This window comes from Spinacia oleracea, chromosome 3 (genome assembly GCF_020520425.1).
Source record: "Spinacia oleracea cultivar Varoflay chromosome 3, BTI_SOV_V1, whole genome shotgun sequence".
NCBI lineage: Eukaryota > Viridiplantae > Streptophyta > Magnoliopsida > Caryophyllales > Amaranthaceae > Spinacia > Spinacia oleracea.
In genome coordinates this window covers 61107689-61128723 of record NC_079489.1, presented here as the reverse complement: position 1 = coordinate 61128723, position 21035 = coordinate 61107689, and the positions used below count along the sequence as shown (strand labels likewise).

At 33.6% G+C, this 21035-nt stretch overlaps 3 protein-coding genes and 1 long non-coding RNA gene across 4 annotated transcripts; 2 read left to right on the top strand and 2 right to left on the bottom strand.

Annotated features, from left to right (window-relative positions):
- The first annotated feature begins 1091 nt into the window (after positions 1-1091).
- On the top strand, positions 1092-4238 carry LOC130469722 (protein FAR1-RELATED SEQUENCE 5-like). The gene is made up of 5 exons (XM_056839165.1): positions 1092-1385; positions 1765-1832; positions 2229-3111; positions 3337-4136; positions 4231-4238. Exons 2-5 carry the CDS (start codon positions 1784-1786, stop codon positions 4236-4238), a joined length of 1740 nt encoding a protein of 579 aa, XP_056695143.1. The 5' UTR covers positions 1092-1385; positions 1765-1783.
- Positions 4239-4251: 13 nt separating this feature from the next.
- On the top strand, positions 4252-5697 carry LOC130469061 (uncharacterized). The gene is made up of 2 exons (XM_056838063.1): positions 4252-4790; positions 5136-5697. Coding segments are annotated over exons 1-2 (534 nt in total). The 5' UTR covers positions 4252-4258; the 3' UTR covers positions 5138-5697.
- Positions 5698-6022: 325 nt separating this feature from the next.
- Positions 6023-13390, bottom strand: LOC130469060 (uncharacterized). Its single transcript, XM_056838062.1, has 10 exons — positions 12213-13390; positions 10833-11718; positions 10130-10378; positions 8686-9569; positions 8347-8502; positions 7448-7625; positions 7239-7367; positions 7008-7151; positions 6619-6822; positions 6023-6224 (listed from the first exon to the last, which is right to left on the bottom strand). The coding sequence occupies exons 1-10, from the start codon at positions 12338-12340 to the stop codon at positions 6102-6104; spliced, it is 3081 nt and encodes a 1026-aa protein (XP_056694040.1). The 5' UTR covers positions 12341-13390; the 3' UTR covers positions 6023-6101.
- A 392-nt stretch (positions 13391-13782) lies between these two features.
- On the bottom strand, positions 13783-14740 carry LOC130469059 (uncharacterized). Its single transcript, XR_008929439.1, has 4 exons — positions 14378-14740; positions 14261-14295; positions 14127-14174; positions 13783-13853 (listed from the first exon to the last, which is right to left on the bottom strand). It is a non-coding gene; the product is annotated as an uncharacterized lncRNA (long non-coding RNA).
- Between the last annotated feature and the right edge of the window lie 6295 nt (positions 14741-21035).

Here is a 21035-nt window from a genome sequence, read left to right as displayed (position 1 = left end):
ACTTGATTGAATAAAAAGAATCGTCACACCCACGAGGGACGAGGTCACGCATTAGCCTCGCGCTTTTTCGACCCCCTCACAACACCTCTAGGAATTAAATGAAATGTAACGATTAAAAACATATAATTAAAGATTTAAGCTTCACTTTTATATATTTAAAACTCAACTATTATTCACCGAAGCTCACCATTTATTCATTTTCATGTTTTATTCATTTTAATTTTTATTCATCTAGCTCACCGTTTATTCATTTTAAAGATTTATTCATTTTCATTATGTGGTAATGACCAATGACGTAGTTGGCTAGATGCAAACTTTTTTTATGGTAATGAACAAAAGGTTATTTGGGAATAACCATCCTTTGGATCTTTTCGTTTTCTTCCCTTATAATAATCAAATTAAAAAATTTAAAGGAGATTTCGAATCACACAATTCATATGCTAGTGTTTAAGTTGTTTTTGATTAAAAATAATTTTTTATAAAAGAAATTCTCATGGTCACACCTCTAGGAAATAAATCAAATGTAACGATTAAGAATATATAATTAAATATTTAAGCTTCACTTTTATATATTTAAAACTCAATTTTTATTCCTCGAAGCTCACCGTTTATTCATTTCCAAGTTTTATTCATTTTAATTTTTATTCATTCAGCTCATCGTTTATTCATTTTCATGTTTTTATTCATTTTCAATATGTGGTAATGACCAATGACGTAGTTGGCTAGATGCAAACTTTTTTTTTTTTGTAAAGCTAATGAACATAAGGATATTTGGGAATAACCAACCTTTGGATCTTTTCATTTTCTTCAATTATAATAATCAAATTAAAAAATGTAAAGGAGATTTCGAATGACACAGAGTGATATGTTAGTGTTTAAGTTATTTTTTATTAAAAATATATATTTTTAAAAGAAATGTCAATGGTCACACCTCTAGGAATCAAATCAAATGTAACGATTAAGAACATATAATTAAAGATTAAGAACATATTGTTAAAGATATATATATATATATATATATATATATATATATATATATATATATATAGAGGAGGGCTCATATGAGAACACCTCCTTTATGTGAGAACACATCCTATGTGAGAATAGATCTTAACCCTTGAATCATCTCTAATCTAACAGCCTGAAATGAAGGATTATTAATGGCAATTTGGTAAATTCTTTTAAGTATAATCAGCCCATAAAATTCAGTTTTCACGTAATTAGTTTCTCTCTCTAATCTCTGCTTTCTCTCTCTGTTTTCTCGCCTTTCTCTTTGATGTTGCTGCCGCCATTAGAGCACCTTAATCAAGGTCCAATTCGTCTCCAAATTCGCTTCAGAATTCAATTCAATTCTCGAATACATTCATCTACTTGATTATTTCAAGGTATTTTTTTATCAATTTTCGCAATTTTGATTTGTGTATTTTGCTTGATAATTTTCCAATTTCTGACCTAGTTTTGATTATCGATTCCAATTCTATTAGTATTGAATTGAAATTATTAATTGTTGATTATCGAATTGTTTATTTGCTGAATTTCGTGAGCTTCTTTTATAATTTGAATTGCCGAATTGCACTCATATTTGGTGAGTTGTTTTTGTTTTGTTTTTTATTTTCTGATTTGTTTTTTATTTTGATTTTTGATTTGTATTTGTTATATATTTTAGATTTTTGATTATCTATTTGTTCCTTTGAATTTTGTTTTTAATTTATGTGTTCAAATTTGTATTCAATCATGTATGTGTTTCATGTTTTTGATTTACAGATCAGTATTCTTTCGAGCAATGGCATCAGAATTTCATCATAGTTCGTCCTCATCATTGACGGAATCAAGTGAGTTTTCTTATTATTGTGTCTAATTTGTTAACGTTCTGAATAATCGCTATAAATGTTCTGAATTTGTAACCCAATGTTCTATGTACATATTATACACGTTCTGAATTGTTTTTAAATTCGTTTTTTGATCATGTTGTGAATAATGATCACCTCTAATGAACTCCAAGTTGTAAATTATTTTTGATGATGTGAATGATTGCATTATATCTTCGGCATAGTCGTTTAAAATGTTTTGAGTAATACTTGCTTCTAGGATTTTGTATAGTTCTCTATTTTCCTGTCTCATTCTTTCTGATGTTCTGAATTATTCTTACATTGTTCTCCACTTTTAACCCAATGTTCTATGTAAACTTTATACATGTTCTGAATTATTTTTTTGTTATTTTTTTCTAGATTCTGTTGTGGATAATGAACAATATGCAAGTTGTTCTAATTCAAATGTGGCTGTTACTCCTGAAGTAATTCCTATATTAAGTCCAGGGGGAACGAGAGAATGGATTCCATGTTGTTCTGATGAGTTAAAACCTGTTGTAGGGATGAAATTTATGAGTGTCGAAGAGGGTATTTCATTTTATAAAGCATATTCAAAAGCTGCTGGTTTTGTGATGAGGAAATCTACTGCTACAAAAAGGAAGGCACTAGACGTTATTGCTTTTCAGTATTGTTTATGCAACAAGGCTGGTTTCAAAGAAAAAGCAATAGTTAAGGTTGGAGGCATGCCAAATGTTAAAAAAGGGGAAGGTAATGAAGATAAAGTACCTATACCTCGAAGAAGGCTAGTTACTCGTGTTGGTTGCAAGGCTCGGATGGTTATGAAGTATAAAAATGAAGGTTTTTATGTGGTGACTGAATTCCGAGAGCCACATGTTCATGCTCTTTACACCCCGGGTTGTCTAAAATTTCAGAAAGCGGGTAGGAAAATGAATATTCTTCATAAGAAGATGATTATTGATAATTCGAAGGTGAACATTGGTCCGGTTAAGACTTTTAGATTGATGAAGGAGTTAGTTGGATCGTATGATAACGTTGGTGCATCCAAGCAAGATTTCAAAAATTTTCATAGAGATTTGAAGGCTTACATTGAAGGATCGGATGCCCAAATGTTTGTGAATAACTTTCAGAACAAGAAGTTGTTATGGAGTGCATTTTTCTTTGACTATGAGGTGGATGAAGACGAGCAACTTTGTAAAGCTTTTTGGGCAGATCCAATATGTAGAAAGAATTATGCACTCTTTGGTGATATGGTTTCTTTTGACACCACATTTCAAACAAATAGGTAATTTCTTGTCATGTTCTGAATTCATCTAAATTTTGTTCTACATAATATTCATGATGTTCTAAGTTAAAATCTGCATGTTTTAAACATTACTCATCAAGTTCTGAATGCATGGTTATCTTGTTCTAATAACTGTACATATGTTCTAAATATTATTCAGCATGTTCTATATAACTATTCATATGTTCTAAACATTATACTGAATGTTCTGAAATTTGTTTTTAGGTATAATATGATATTTGGCCCATTTACTGGAGTTGATCACCACAAGAAGTGTGTTACTTTTGGTGCTGCTTTAATAGCCCATGAGGACATCGTGTCTTTTGAGTGGGTTTTTAGAACTTTCCTCAAGGCAATGGGAGGTAATGAGCCAGCTTGTTTGATTACGGATGAAGATCCGGCAATGAAAATAGCTATTCCTAAAGTGTTTCAGACCGCTGAGCATAGGTTTTGTATGTGGCATATAATGAAAAAAATGCCTGAGAAAGTCGGCCGTCAGATTACGCAAGATACCCTGTTTCTTAATAAAATTTGCAAATGTGTTTGGAGTGAAGAGATTGAGCCAACAGAATTTGAAGAGAAATGGGGAAAGGTTCTTGCTGAGTTCAAGCTTCAAGACCATGAGTGGTTGAAGCAGTTGTATGAGAAGCGTCAAATGTGGATCCCAGCATACTTTAGAGATTCGTTTCTATGTGGTATCATGAGGACTACATCAAGGTCAGAGAGTGAGAACAATTTTTATACAAAGTTTACCAATCCCCATCTCACTCTAGTAGAGTTTTACATGAGATTTGAGAGTGCATTGGATGCTCAAAGACATACTCAAGGTCAATTTGACAATGATTCTAAACACAAGCATCCAGAATGTAAGACTTCCTTTGCATTAGAGAAACATGCTTCTAAAATCTACACTGTTTCAGTCTTTTATGATTTTCAAGAGGAGCTCGAGATTGGTTGCTTTCACTGTGGACTTGAGGAGTACAAGAAAGAAAATGGGTTTGAAATCTTTACCATTAGAGAAGGATGTAGAATAAGAAAGTTTGATGTTAGTTTTAACCCGGCTAACCTAGATAGTAAATGTATGTGCAAGATGTTTGAGAGGTTAGGGATTCCTTGTAGGCACATGATTTGGGTGTGGAAGGCAAAGATGATTGAGTATATTCCTGATGCTTATGTGCTAAATAGGTGGACTAGTTTGGCAACTAAAACGCCAATTTTTGATTTAGAAGGAAATATCTTGGAGGCATGTGTTAACTTTGTTGATTGTAAAAGAATGTTAAATGAGTTATGGTCAGAAATTCACACATGTGTGAGTTTGGCTCAGGGTAATGAAGAAGATCTTACTGATCTTGTGAAGAATTTAAAAGGTTTAAGGTTAAACTTGGAAGCTAAGAAGAGTTCTAACAATCATGAAAACAATGGTTCTCCTAGCAAAGCAACAGACATCGAGCTACTGATTGGAGCTACCCTTCCTACTGAAATTGTGGTTAAGCCGCCTAAAATTTCAAAGAACAAAGGCACGGGGGTTCATGTTCCAGGTACAGGTAGTGACAAACGATTGAAAGGTGACAAGGAAAAGGCAATTGAGCAAAGCCAAAAGAAGAAAAGGTTATGTAGAGGTTGTGGAGAGCTTGGTTACCATGATATCCGGAATTGCCCACATAAAGTGAAAGAAAATTGTAAGTTATAAGTTTTTATAACATGGTTTGGATGTAAAAAATTCTATTACCTTGATGTTCTGAATAAATTATCATATATTCTAATTAATATACATGATGTTCTAAACTTATCACTATATGTTTTAGGGAATTCTGCATTCTGTTCTACACAATATTCATATTGTTCTAACCAATCTATATCATGTACTACACTTAAAACTGCATGTTCCAGGAAACTGTGCACTATGTTCTACACAATATACATAATGTTCTAAACTATAGAATTATAATGTTTTAATTTCAATGATGCTTTTTATTCATTATTTAGTTCCCTTGACACAATTTGTTTTGTTTTTTTTTTTTCAGAATTGTCATTAAAAGCTTCTCGCCAAAGAATACACAATTTCATCATTCACCATCGCCACATAGATCCTCTCACTTTTTGAAGTGTTATTTTTTTATAGTTTTTTTTTTGTGTTACGTTTTTGGACATTGTCATATTTTCCATGAACAATGTATATCTATATAGTTTTTTCATGGCTCTGAAAAATATACTTTATGTTCCTTTTGCTTAACTATTATTTTCAACAATTAAAAGGTATCCCCATGCATATTGTTGATATTATTATTTTCGCCCGCATGACTTCTCATTTTAGCTTATCGTTGTACAAAAGTTCACTTCATTCATCTACAATACAAACACTAAACCAAATTTTAAGAAATAAAGTTAAAAGTTCGATGTTATGAGTAAGTAAAGTAATTGTTCTAATTCAACTAAGTAAATGTTCTGAATTCAAAGAGACAAAGTTCTTAATTTAAAAAGTTCTTAGTTCTTAAAAAAGTTAAAAGTTAGTGCACAAAATGTAAATGCTCTAAGTCAACTTACCATACGTTTTGAAATAACATAGTATTTGTTCCGAATCACGTTCAACAAGAAATGATTACAAATTATTGGAATATATTTTATTTGTTTAATAGACTTGTTTCTATTTGCATTAATTAAATCAAGGATAACAACAAATTATGAAACAAAGTCATTGCATTGAATATTTAGTTTGACAATACTAAATATCAATAATACTAAATTTTGATAATGCTAATTCTCACATTTTTCAACTAATTATGCTAATACTCATAGTATTTATAATACTAACAAGAAATTCACATAAATGTTCTAACCACTTCAGAAATATGTTCTAACAAGAAAGCCAAAAATTCTAAGCATTTAAGCTACATCTTCAACAAAACCTATTTATAACAAGTACGAAATTTGATGCTACATGTAAGCTACATGTTTCTAGCATTGATCTACAACTAGCTATTACAATTTCCTCAAATTTTGTTTTCTAGTGCCCATGTTCTTGATTTTGAAATCATTGTATGATGTTCATCATTCTCTTTGTGCGCCAATAACTTTCCACAATATTCAACTCTCAATCTCTTCATTTGCTCAAACTGCAATGACATCAATTTGAAGGTTAGAACAAAAAAATAGATGTTAAATACACTTTGTTTTAAGCATTTAATCCAATTGTTCTAATAACTAACCCTATATGTTCTAACAAATTCAACAATATGTTCTAAATATTTTCTGAACTCATTTAATATAAGTTCTAACAATCAATACACTTTGTTCTAAGCATTTCATCTAATTGTTCTAATAATTAATTCTACATGTTCTAACCTGTTACGGTATATGTTCTAACAAGTTGAACATGTTCTGTATCAACAAGTATATGTTCTAACTAGTTAAGGAACATGTTCTGTATAACCAAGTATATGTTTTGAGTGTATTCCAATGTTCTAAACTCATGAGGCTTATCATTAAATTTAAATTTTAGACACTTACGTTGTCTTTTTCCAGTCCCGGATTCCATTCCTTTGCACTCTCTCCATAATAAGTTTCCATGTGCTTCAGCAAAAACACTCCACAATCATCATAATTGGCGTTGCTTTTCCATTTCATATTCAGGTTTCTTGTTTTGAAATCAGTTACAGAACTTTTGTTTCCTCCATTGTGTCTTGCAAAATAATATTCTGCGAAGCCTTTCAACTGTGAAATTGTCAAAGTGAGAAACATTATTTTTTCTGAAGTTTAGGAATATGTTCTGTATTTGTAGCACAATGTTCTAAATATTCTTTCTATATGTTCTGAATTTGGAAAATTTTGTTCTGACAATAATTAGTTAGTTAAAATCTATGTCATCACTTTAACACAGATTTAGATAGAAAGCGTACCATATTTCTTGGTTCATTCTTGTATTTTCCCAAATACGTCATAGGGGGTGTAATGCATTGGTTGTCAATCACGTCCAAACTGCCATTCATGAAGTTAATGCACAATAGATAGTAATGACCACCATTAACTATCGGAAAAAACACCTGAAAATTTAATGTTTAGAGTTATGTTGCTGTTTGTGAAAGTAGTATAATATTACGTCAACAAGTCACACATAATTAGAATCATACCAATTGAACTCTTTGCAAGCTTGTTACTTTAGCATGTGCTAGTTCTTCATCCATTCTTTTAAACAAAGCAGGATATCTTTCATTGAACTTGATACTCGAAAGAAAGTACTTATCTTTGCATAAGATGTCCTGAAAATGTTTAAATATTTGTCAAAAAAAAGTGCTACTCGAATTTTAATTTAGACATCATTTTATATGTATTAACTTACATATGGCTTTGTGCTGAAGAAAAATCTACTTTCTGTTCCTACACCTCGCCTTCTGTTTTCAACATTTAAAAGGTATGCCCATGCATCAGCTATATTGTTGAGCATATGATTTTCGCCCGCAAGACTTTTCATTTCTTCTCTTGTGATTTTGTTTAGCTTATCGTTGTACAAAAGCTCACTTCATTCAACAAAAACACAAATATTATATCAATTTTTGAGAAATAAAATTAAAAGTTAGATGTTCTAAATCAGGAAAGTAATTTTTCTAATTCAACTAGGTAAATGTTTTGAATTCACAAAGATAAAGTTCTGAATTCAAAAACTATGGATTGCACAAAATGTGAATGTTCTGACTTAACTTAGTAATTGTTCTAATTCAACTAGGTAAATGTTCTGAATTCCTAAAGATAAAGTTCTGAATTCACAAAGATAAAGTTCTGAATTCAAAAACTATGGAATGCACAAAATGTCAATGTTCTGACTTAACTTAGTAATTGTTCTAATTCAACTAGGTAAATGTTCTGAATTCACAAAGATAAAGTTCTGAATTCACAAAGATAAAGTTCTGAATTCAAAAACTATGGAATGCACAAAATGTCAATGTTCTGACTTAACTTAGTAATTGTTAAAATTCAACTAGGTAAATGTTCTGAATTCACAAAGATAAAGTTCTGAATTCACAAAGATAAAGTTCTGAATTCAAAAACTATGGAATGCACAAAATGTCAATGTTCTGACTTAACATAGTAATTGTTCTAATTCAACTAGGTAAATGTTCTGAATTCACAAAGATAAAGTTCTGACTTCACACATATAAAGTTCTGAATTCACAAAGATAAACTTCTGAATTCAAATAATATATAAAATCTTAATAATGAAAGTGAAAATTTATAACTTACTCAATTGGTCCTTCAGCAAATGCATAATCAGCCATCCTTCTTTTAGCAACATCTACTCTCTTGAACGCTGCATCATGTTTGACCATGAAAGGCGATCTTAAATATTGCGGGAGCTTCTCAATGCATCTTTGACTCTTTCTACTTTCATCATTTCCCCTGTACATAAAATCAAAGTTCTAAATCATAACACTTTGTGTTCTAAAAAACATTAAGCATTCGAGTCTTTAAACAATTCTGAAAATAATAATTGTTCTAATCCATCAAAATACCAAAATACAATTATTTCATTGTTTCACGGTTTTTCCAAAATAGGAATTACAATAAATTATGTGTAATTACCCTTCCTGCTCATCTATTTTCTGTTTTGGCTCCTCATATTTTGGCGAACCAGCTTGCTTTCCATCAATATCTAAACCAGTTGGTGTTTTAGTAGTTTCTGTTCCCATTTGCTGATCATTGTTACCCAAAGTAGCCTCTGTTGGAACAACATCAGACGCTCTTTCCTTAGGGTCATCATCTTTACCCGAACTTGGCTTGTTTGTTGCATTTTCTGTGTCTGTTTGTTCTTGGCTTTTGACATTGTTTGCTGCATTTTCCAAGGATTTTTGAACTCCAAGTGCCAGATCCAAGTCCAAATCCAAATCCATATTTTCAAACGATTCAGCACTGTCGAGAGAAATCACTTCTGTTGGCTTTAATGCAGATGAAGATGGAATATCCCTAAGGATCACTGGTGATTCTGATTCTGGAACAAAGATGTGTGTCGTTGTTGTAGCAAATGGGAGGGGTTGCTCTTCTTCTTCATCGGTTTGGCTTTGGGTCAACAATTTGAAGCCTAATATATCAGATTCATCTCTTGCCTTCTTTTTCTTTTTTGTTGGACGTGGCTTGACAAATTTCTTACTCATACCTATTCTCTCTTGGTAATCTTCCCATGCCTTAGCCATTACCACGTCCAATTCCTCAATGAATCCAGGTTCATCAAACATTTGTTTGTCTTGGCTAAGAACTGAAGGACTCTTGACTTTTTCTTGTGCTTCGGGCAGAATTGGCTCAGTTGGCTTATTTGTGTACTTGCTCCAAATATTATCGACCAGCCTTTTCAGTTCCTCTGCTGTATCGCCTTCTTTGAAAAGGTCAGATGCTTTATCTACCATAACATACATCTCGTTGATATTTGAAGCCAGTGCCTTAGCCAAATCCCCAAATTTGTCCAGAAAGCCCTTCATTCAAGTAAAACAGATTCATCAATTAGATATATGTTCTAAGAATTAAGTCTATTTGTTCTAAATATTCTATAATATGTTCTAAGGAATGTATTCAATGTTCGGAACTGTGCTAAAACTATTTTTTGAATTCATTTAATATAAGTTCCAACAACCAATACACTTTGTTCTAAGTATTTCATCTAATTGTTCTAATAATTAAACCTACATGTTCTAATCTGTTATTGTATATGTTCTAACTAGTTAAGTAATATGTTGTAAGTATTTAATCCAAATGTTCTATTAATTACTTCATATGTTCTAACATGTTACTGTATATGTTCTAAATTACCAATTACCATCAATCAAGGGTGAGAAAAATGGAAAATACAAAATCTCATAGACGGCAATGCATTCTAGAATCATAACCAGAGACTATCTTGTTCTATGGTAAAACAATTATGTTGGAATCACCAAACAATATGTTCTAACTAGTTAAGTAATATGTTCTGAATATTCTAACCATGTGTACTAACTTGCATGGTAAGTATTTAAATTCTATGTTTCCAGTTACTTACCATAATGTTGTAGGATGAAGTTGATGAGCCTGCTTGCAAGTCAGGATCTTTCTGGTATATGTGTTCTTCAACTTGTTCTTCTAGTAATCCTTCATAAGCTATTCTTTTGAGCACAACCCCCTTTCCAAAGCCCCTCTTGTTTTCAATCTTCATTCTTTCTTCTATCCTCTCACTGTTCCAGACTGAAAGGAGAGGGAACTCTCTTGGTTGCACAATCTTCTCCCTTTGCAACCGGTCAAAATATGTAATCTGTATAGAGTTTGAATATTTATAAATATTTTGCTTCAAGTAATTAAGACATACGCAATGACAAAACTCTTTGCTAAAAGCAGAGCGACTTTCAAAACAAAGAAGGGCAACTTTTAATCCTAATCTGTAATAATCAAGCAAGTTTAAGACTTTAAGATCAAACTAGCAAATTCATAGGCTATTTCAATTAAGTAAATGTTTCATTGTAGATTGATATTCTACCAATTAAAATTATATGTTCTAACAACTTTATCAATATGTTCTAACAACTTAATCAATATGTTCTAACAAAATTATTTAACATGTTCTAACCTATTGAGGAATATGTTCTGCAACTTAAGATATATATTCTAAGCAGAAAAAGAATATGTTCTAAACATTTAAGTATGTGTTCTAACCAGTTAACATAATTGTTCTATACTTTTAAACTATATGTTATGGGCAGTGTACATACCAGTAAGAAAGGCAATGGTCCAGTGAAATAAGCATTTCCTCCTTTCCATTTTTCAGCAGCTATCTTCATATTTACAAAAGTGTAATGGCACCAGTCTAATTCATGAATTTTCTGTATGTCCATGCAGCTATACAGAAACTTGTATGCCACTTCCGGTCTTGATGTTGAGCATATACAAGTATTCACTACACACACCACGAAATGCCATAAAAATTCATCACACAAGTCTTTTTCACATAACTCATTCAACCTATCTAATACTTTTGACAGGTATGGACTTCCACTTTCCATGTTAAAGAATCCCCTCCATGTTCTCAGAAATGAAACCCATTCTTCATCTTCTTCCTTCTTCGGTTCCACTATTTTCCTTCCTCCTATTGGAAGCCCGTACACAAGGTGTATGTCTTTCAACTGAATATCTATTTCTTCTTTGTTATCCATCACCAAATTAACTCTGTTGGCGTCTAAGCTTGTTACAAGTTCAGCAGAAAACGCAGACTTATGGGCACCAATATCTAAATCAAGGAAGGCACCAAAGCCTATTTTCCTAATGGCAGCTCTGTGTTGTCTCGGAATTTTAGGAATAAGTGCCATGAACCAATTTGGTGGTATTCTTTGGACCAAAAGTCTAGCCTTTTTCTTCTCCACCGGTTTTGATTTGTTATCCACTTCTACACAGTCTTTTGATCTCGAGTGCACAACAACTGCAGACTTGTGCTTCTTGACATCTCTAACAACAATTTCATTCCCTTGTTTCCTTTTTGCAATATGTTTCCTTCTTTTGTCATTCTTCTGATTCACTTCCTCTTGTTCTTTGTTTACATTGGCATTGGTTTCTTCATTGATGATAGGTTCAGTTTCTGCATTGGTTTGAGTTTCGGTTTCCCTGCAACACATGAAACAAATTAACTTAATGTTATAAATATGTTTATATGTTCTAACAATTGAATTTATATGTTCTAACAAGTGAATCTATATGTTCTAATCAGTTAAGCTACATGTTCTAAGCAATTAAGCTATATGTTCTAGCACAATGAGAGGTGATGTTTAGATAGATTAGAAAGATTTTATTTTGGATTAAACCTTGCAAACTACTTAAGTCATAGAACTAAAAACCAAAACAACAATATAGGAACATCATAACAGCAACACAGATTATAACTATTATTAGAATCTTAAAAACCATTTTGGGAATAGGTATGGTACAAATTATATATAGAAACATAGAAAAGTTTAGTAGGTCCCAACTTGTTGCATATTGATACACATGAATACTAATCTTGGGGCAGAAATCAGATACATTCTAACATACATGTTGGTGATTTCAAGTCTAATTAATCTACTAGTTTTCTATTTGAAATATTATGTTTTGTCTTAAACCTGACAGTCTCTTCCCGTCCTTTAGTGAGATCAGGCTCTTGTTCTTGGTTTCCATTATCAATGCTTTCTTCATTGATTTTAACTTCAGTTTCTTGATTGGTGTGATCTTCGGGTTCCCTGCAACACATGAAACAAAATTAGTTCTTTTTTAAATAGGTATAAATATTTTAACAATTTAATTTATATGTTCTAATAAGTGAACCTATATGTTCTGTAAATTGTTCTATATGTTCTAATCAATTATGCTACGTGTTCTAAGAAGCTAAACTATATGTTCTGTAGATATGGAAGGCTTTAGAATGAAACCTAATCATATATCTAACACAGTAACACCCAAAATGGAAGATTAGCAATTTCCATTCAATGTTGAAGGTAGCGGTAACAATTAGGAATAATGTAACTTCACTTGTGCAGAGAAAATGTTGTAATTCTCAAGAAAATGTGCATGACAAAAAAGACTTTAAGTCAGCTAAACTTAGAAACAAACTTAAGCCATGTTACTCTTCTGAAGGTAGCGGTTTCACACAACAGTGAACGACATTATCACTGGTCTTTTTGCAACCAAATAAGCTATTTATTATATTCTCTTGCAGCATTTGAATTCCACCAAACATGAAAATGATATTTAAGTACATAACCATCATGCCAAATCGATCCCATGTCTTGTCACAGTTTCAAAATACTCTACAAGCATCAAACTGATTAGAAATCCACATGAAACATCAAGCACAAAAGTAATCTTGCTACACAACTAATCTTGCATGCGGCAGAAAGTGACTAACCTAAGTTCTGAATTTACAGTATGCTAAAAGTTACTACAAATGGCTAATCAGGTAATACAGCAAAGGCAATCCAAATTAAAGTTTGATGTTACTTGGACTAGAGATAAGGAACTGGATAGTACTTTGGTTCAATACAAGTAATTGGTTTAGATTGAAGTGCCCAAAGGTCAAACACAGATGCATGAACATATCCAACTACTATCCAAGGTTGGCGTTTTCTGATCGTCACATTTAAAAGTCATAATTCTTATTAGAACATGCCGCCAGACAATAAAGTTTAAACTAAGACACCATACATGCCTCAAGCTTGGTTGAATCGACACGCGTTTTGTTTCATAAGATGAAAGTAAATTTTATGCTAGTCACACCAGCAACTTCATCAAACATTGTTAACTTTGCAGAGAAATCTTGGAAATAGGGTTCAAACTTTACAAAGTTATCACCAAAAGAAGTACTACAAGAAATCATCTGCACTATGGATACATTTTAAATATTAACAACGTAACTGACACATAAAAAGTTAACAACAACACAGGAACAAACCATCAGGGAAACTCAAACACCAAAACTAATAGATGGAAAGAGATAATGGCATCTAGTAAAACTGTCAAACGGCAGATAACACAACATATAATTAATTTCACCAGCTAGCTTTCAAATCCAGAACATGTGCACTTATATTTAGAACATATGCAATTATGATGTTCTACAAAGTGATCTATGATGTTCTACATAGTGATTTATGATGTTCTAAAGTATTGAGAGTATAAAGTATTACTCTAAATCGCTCATGATGTCGTTCAAAAGTGATGACGGGACAATTGGCTCCGTTTCTTTGGCGCGTTCATTCTTATTTCCTCTGTTTAAAATTTCAAAACAAAAATATCAATTAATGTCGAAAATATCTTAAAACTATCAATTCTGAAAATAATTCAAAAAATCACAAATTAAATTCTTTTAAAAAATTCTGAAAATTCATAAAAGTTCATAAAAATTCTCAAAATCGCTAGAAACATACAAATATTAGCAGAATAAATAATTACAAAAATAATTTCGAAAAATTACGAAAAAATTACAAAAATTACGGAATTAATAAATAAATTTCTCTACAATTAAAGCACTGAATTCTTACTCTTCAGTATTGTCTGGATTTGTTGCTTGTTTGTCATGTTTGTGTTTGCTGAAAATCAAAATTCAATAAAAAATATCTTCAATTAATGTATATACAACGAACGAAGTTCGAAATTAGGTTACAAATTCGCTTACCTTCGTCGTTCGTATTGTTTTTGTACTCCAGTCATCTTCAATTGAAAAAATTAGGTTAAAATTTGAAAAAATTGTAGAAGGAGAGAAGAAATGTATAACAATTGAACTCGAATTTACCTTAAATCTTCAATACACCGGCGGCGAACAGAGAGTCTTGAACGGAGAGAGAAAATCGGAGCTGCGATGGTGGTTTTCGCGAGAGGAGAGAGAAAATCGCTGAGGTTTCTGCGAGAGGAGGGAGAACAGGAGTCTTGAACGGGAGAGAGAAAGAAGAGGAAAGGTTTTAGAGAGAGAAAGTGGTGGGGTTTATTGATAGAGACGTGGCTTAATGGGGAAGGTGGATGGGTTTGCTCAAATTAATCCTAGCCATTAGATTGAATCTAATCCTACGGATTAGATTCATTCTCATATATACTAGTATACTCACATAAGGATGTATTTTCACATGATCTCTTCCCTATATATATATATATATATATATATATATATATATATATATATATATATATATATATAGAAAACAAAAGAAATAAGTTTTGATAAGTCAAATGAATGAATATAACACACCTAGGGTGTAAATGAACGAAGATATTCAATAAACAACTTGTAACTCTCGTTTATGCTTGTTAAGTTCATTTGAAATAGACCGAACTGTTTTTGGAGCTTGTTTAATAAACGAGCTTCAATCGTTCATATAAGTTGATTAATAACTCATTTGTTTATGTTATATTGAACGAGCTTGTTTATTTCTTATCATGAACAAGATGATTTATTTATGTTCAATAATAATTATACTTACTCAAGCACAAGCTCGTTTATTATTCAATTATTCTTTTTAAAAGTATTACTTGTACTTATATTATCACAATGTTTCATTTTTTAGAATATTGAATCACATGCATACTTAAGTTTTATTAATAAGTATATTTTGCATTAATAGAACCTAAATACAAAGTATAATTTATCAGTAGATTTAACATGCTTGATTTATTCTTTAGATTGTGGGAGAACAAAATGTAACAACTAAGAAGGAATAGTAATACTCTAGTGCCTCAAATGTGTGGGTTAAACTTCACCACCCCCTTCAATTAAACTACACCACACTCACCATCATCTATCCAACAAACTTCTGATTTTCCTCCACCACCACCAACCTCCACCACCATAGCCTTCCACCACCGGCAATTAACGCAACTCCACACAATAAACTCACAAACTCCGCCCCTACGCCCTCCTCTCTGCCTCCGCGATTTCGGATCTCCTCGTTGTGCATCCCCCCGCTGCCCAGACTCCGATCCAATTTCCAACCTCCGTCGCTGCCTCCGTGATCTCCGCCCCGCCAACCATCTAACCTCAGACGCGATCTCTCTCCTCGCTGCGCAACCCCCAACACCGCCTAACACCACCAACACCCACGAACTCTCTCCCTCCTTCCTCGCTCTCTCGATTGTGTCGGTGTTTTCTTTTGATTTTCTCAATCGTGCGGGAGATGCCAAGGTTGTCGTTCAATTAGGAGCTTATAGATTATGCGATCTTCATTTCCTCGCTCACTCGCTGCTGGGAAAGAATTTATTTTTTAAAATATAATTTTCAGATTTTTTCACCAATTAATATGCTTGAATAATTTCTGAAATAGATGATAATTTTTTTAATAGAAATAAGAAGGATTTGATAATTTTCAAGAATTTAGTTTTGATAACTTTAATCAGTTTTTTTTGTCCACACAGTCAAAAGAATAATTATTATGAAAGAAATAGGATTTTCTTATTTTTGGTACAAAATATTTTTAAAAGATTTCAAAAATAATAAAATTAATTTTAAGTTAATAAATAAAAATATAAAAGAAAAGAAAAAGCATTTAAGACAAAAAGTAAAAAGGAGAAATAAAAAAAAATGAAGGGCTAGAATTGATTTGCAATGGTGATACTTAATAGGAGTATCACCCTAGACATGTCCAGCCACTGCACACTTCAAAAAAAAAAAAAGTCGAGAGCTAAAAATCAAGGGCGACTCAATAGAGTGGCTACCGGTATTGTTATTCGAATCACAACTACATTGATTACATGTATTAGTTAATAACTAAAGTTAGCATCATTTTCTTATTATGGTGGTAATGAATTGATGAGATATTTTACCTTTTTTTTTGAGGCAAAATTAGTTCATTAATAAAATTGTCATACGACATCTACAATATAAATCAAAACTAACAAATACAAAACAACTTGGATCAAACAAAATTCTAATTCGGTAAAACCACGATCGTTGTGGATGAGATCTGACAATGATGAATACCCCCTTCACATCGCTGTTTGATACAACCACCAACGAGGGGGTCTTTCGATTTGTTTTAGTTTTGGGATTGAATTGAATTTGATTTAATTGGTTGTAGACGTAGAACTAACATCCGTTGTAACACCACACAAATCTTCATCAATAAATCAAATTTTCCTGCGAAATTAAAAACATAGCCTCAACTCTCACAAGGAGAGAGATAAAACCCAATAAATGGGTAGAGATAACCCAACAAATAGGTAAAAAACTCTCATGTCATTAATTTAAATTTCAGTTTGATACATGTTTACCCTTCACTTACCATTCGCTGAGTGGGAGCTGATATTTTTGTGGGAGTTTTTCCAAGAGTTGATGACGAGGAGGTATTCGGTTTCACATAGAGTCTTGTACAACGAGCCTTCAATCACGTTACCTACAAAACATGAATATTCCTTTCATAATATTTCCTCCGATTCTTAAGTAACATTAATGGGTTTTAGAGAGAGAAAGTTGTATAAAATTTAGAGAGAGAAAGTTGTAGCAATCAATGTCATTAATAGTGATGTATTCAAAGTATCAAAAATCCAACTTATAAGTCAATTCAAGTGTATTTAACTCCGCATCGGTCAAATCGGTGCGAGTATTAAGGGACAGAGGGAGTACGTGACAGGCTAAATCGCACTCCTATCAAAGATAAACCTAACGTTCCCCAACTAAAAATATAGCAAGGGAAGCAAGGATCGTATCCACAGGGAAATAATGTTCTTTCTACTATTAATCGGCAATTCTAGACTATTGGGAAACAAGAATATAGGTTGATTTGTATAATGAAACTAGGACGATAATAAAATAGGGTATAATCAGATATCAAAAGGTCTAGGGCATAGGTTCACAAATGAGCAATATTCCAGGATGACAACAATCAACAATAATCAATAAAACAGTTAATTAGACTAGCATGCTCTCTCGAATCGATACTAATCATAGGCTTAGAATTAACGGGCTTTCGCTACGTATTAATCCCAATTCTACCTATTGACACAAGCCTAAACATCAAATTGCATTTCTCGAATCTTAATTTGATATTGCGAAACTAATACAATCAAACCTGCGCAAATATAATTGCAAAGTAAATAAGGGCAATCAATAGGAATTAACAGCTAAACCAACAATCAACAACAATTAATCATCCCTTCACATTCGTTCATGGATTCCCAAAACCCTAGAAAATCAACTACTCATACATATTTAAGTTAAACCAAATAAACATATTAAATAAAAACATGATTCAAATTGAATAATAAAATAAGGAATAAAGTAATACCTAAAACGAAGAACGAACGATGAACTGAAAGTTTGAATCTTTAATTAATTAAAAGCTGAGTGTTTGGAGAATAAAAATCAAAGTTTTAAGCTAAGCAAAATAATAATACGAAGTTCGGAGAGAAAACACGTACTAAAAACATTAAATATATATATATAAGCCTCCCCTTAATCCTACGGAGTAACTAAGCAAAAGAAGACGCAATGGGACCGAAAACCGGGCACCCCGGTTTCCAGAAACCGGCCGGTTTTCGGCCCAGTCAGGCATTCCAAAAGTATCAGGTAGCGAAAACCGGGGCCACAGGTTTCTCCAAACCTTCCGGTTTCGCACCTAAGAGAAGTTTCCTTCAATTCTCAAAACCTGCCGGTTTCCGAAAACCGGGGCCACAGGTTTTGAGCTCAGTTTGACGCATTTGCCTTGAGTTTGAACTTGAGGCCCATGCCCAACTCCCTTGGGCCAAGTTTGACGCTCGTGGCCCCTTTGAAGCTAGCTAGATCATCCCGCAATGCTCCGGGATCCGTGTAGTCATCCAAGAGTGATAAGAAACAGGCCTCCAAAGATCAATTATCATCAAAAACAGCACTGCAACTAACAGACACTACACAACATACATTAGCACTAAAATAGGCTCCGAAGAGCTCAAATGAGATGGAAAGTGCATACGGGACGGGGGTAAAAACTATATAAAATATGAGTGTATCAAACTCCCCCAAGCTAAAACCTTTGCTTGTCCCTAAGAAAAAAGCATCAATGAGACATAAACGATTAACTCACCCCAAAATCTATGCAAAAAGGTTGGTGATAAAACAAGAGTCAAATCAAGGCAAGCAATTATCATGACCAAAATCTCTAATCCCCACAGTCACACATCAAACCAATACAAAGCTCAAGCAAGGCTCACAAGACATACGTATAAAATCAAGATCGGGCCTCACCAAGTGAATCACTCCTCTCGTTATGTGGCGGGCTAAGCGAACCAATTGTGGCCCGTTCACTCACCTTCCCATTATGAGCATGCATACTACCGAATGAGTAGTAGCCCCTCCCAACTCACAACACTAGTGTGTTTGAAGGTTCTCCTAAACACTCAACCTACACCGGAGTCGACTCGAAATGCGCATATGCTCTTTGGCCCTTGATAAACGACTATTTTCAACCTATTGTTATACACACATTGCACGATGATCAAAAAGGTCTTTATATAGGCTTGTAACGTTGGCCGGGTATAAACAAGGGGTAAGGAATATTCTGGATATGTGAGTAATAAAGTCTAACTTGGGGAGCAAAAACAACCAATGATACCAAAGAAATCATCTCCGAAAACTAACTCATCAATAACCAAAACATAACCATAAGGGAGGAAGTAACCAATATATTTCATAGTATGAACCAACTTCTACCCTTTTCCTTGCTTTTCTAATACTACAAAATAAATGACATATTTTTGTTCTTTTTTTTTTCTTTTTTCTTTTTTTTTTCTTTTTCTCTATATTATTTTTTTTCTTTTTTTGTTTTTGTTTTTGTTTTTGTTTGTATATAACGACGAAAATAACCAACTAGATATGTACAAACTTTGCTAACTTCCCGAGTACATGGAAACACAACCTTGAGTAACATAGGCCTTTAAAGCCAACCATTTCAACAAAATAAACCGATACTAACAAATGATAGCTCCCCCAAGCTAGACTCGGGATAAGTAACCAACGGGGGTAATAAGGGCTATTTTGTGGAGTTAAATGAAGAAAACGGCCAAGGCTAAACATGGGAAAGAAAAAGCAGGAACAGATGTATCTAAGATCGTCTGAAAGCTTCCTAAGGAATGGCCTTTCATCATGCGCAAAGTGCAAGTGTGTTAAGCACACTAATAGTCGAAAACCAAAAACTCAGATCAATGCAACACCAGGAATTAAGCACTCTGAAAAATCAAGGCTCAAGACCTCACAGCTAACCACAATCCAGGATTATACATATGAAAAGTGGGACAAAGTTGACCTTTGACAAGAGTCAATACAACTGTAGTTCATACATCAAACAGTCAATCCAATATGCTCACCTGTCTTATCAGCTTGAATCATCAAAATACAATTTCGAACCAAAGGGGCACAGGGAATTAATTGTCTAAATCTCATTGATCAACACGTAATTTTGTATTTTTTTTTCCAAACAAAAATTATCCTAAAGAAGCAAATAAACACACACACACAAACAATAATAGAAAAGAAGAAGGGAAAACATACCAATATGTACAAGAAGCAAATACCCCCCCAAGCTAAATCGGACAATGTCCTCATTGGCTCAAAGGGGTATGGAATCATCACCATTATCATCGCCACCCACCTGTCCACCACTCGGACCCGCACCAGAACTCCCTTGCCCACCATCATGGGCAAATCGACTCGCCAGTTGGCTCTCAAAATGATCAAACCGGCTCTCGAAGTGACTCTCAAGCCGGTCAAATCAGCCCCATAATTGACTCTTTGAGTAGCTTAAACCGGCGTTGTTGATCGTAGGACTCGAACACCACATCCGGGTAAGTTGTGTCTTGCTCAAGCTGCACTTCGGGGGGTGGTGAAGGTACCCTACTCGTACTTGCCTCTGCTCTTGACCTTTTAGTTGGTGCCATTGATGGATTTTCAAGCTTTTTGGGTGAAATCCCTCTTTCAAGAATCTGAGTGAAAAACAAGGAATTGATACTAAGAGATGAAAGAGGGAAGGATGAGGATGATTTTGATGTAAGAAACTTGCAATTTGGTGGAGTAATGAAGGTGGTATGAGGATTTGAAGAGTTAGGGTTTTGAGGTTTAATGGAGTTTGGGGGAAAATATTTGGGGAAGAAGGTGAGATTGGTGTATGAGAGCCCGTGGAAACTGCTGCTGCTGGTTATTCTGTTTCGGCATTTTTCCCGAAAATCGGCCGGTTTCCCCAAACCTGCCGGTTTTTGCGAAATTAAAAGCTCCCTGACATGCGCGAAACCGGCCGGTTTCCACGAACTTGGCCCCCAGGTTTTCGCGATTTCTCTGATTTGGCTTACCCATGATTCCGAAAACCGGGCGCCCAGGTTCTCACAAACCTGCCGGTTTTCGGTTCTTGCAATTTTTCTTGTTGCATGCGAAACCGGCCGGTTTGTGGAAACTTGCCTCCCCGGTTTTCGCGAATTTCCCCTTACTTTCCTTCAACATT

Coding starts and splice junctions, on each gene's coding strand:
- LOC130469722 (XM_056839165.1), top strand. CDS start 1,784: ATGGCATCAGAATTTCATCATAGTTCGTCCTCATCATTGACGGAATCA. Junction 1,833..2,228: donor CTCATCATTGACGGAATCAA/GTGAGTTTTCTT, acceptor ATTTTTTTCTAG/ATTCTGTTGTGGATAATGAA. Junction 3,112..3,336: donor ACCACATTTCAAACAAATAG/GTAATTTCTTGT, acceptor ATTTGTTTTTAG/GTATAATATGATATTTGGCC.
- LOC130469061 (XM_056838063.1), top strand. CDS start 4,259: ATGATTGAGTATATTCCTGATGCTTATGTGCTAAATAGGTGGACTAGT.
- LOC130469060 (XM_056838062.1), bottom strand. CDS start 12,340: ATGTGTTGCAGGGAACCCGAAGATCACACCAATCAAGAAACTGAAGTT. Junction 10,379..10,832: donor GACCATTGCCTTTCTTACTG/GTATGTACACTG, acceptor AACTCTATACAG/ATTACATATTTTGACCGGTT. Junction 6,823..7,007: donor AGAATGAACCAAGAAATATG/GTACGCTTTCTA, acceptor ACAATTTCACAG/TTGAAAGGCTTCGCAGAATA.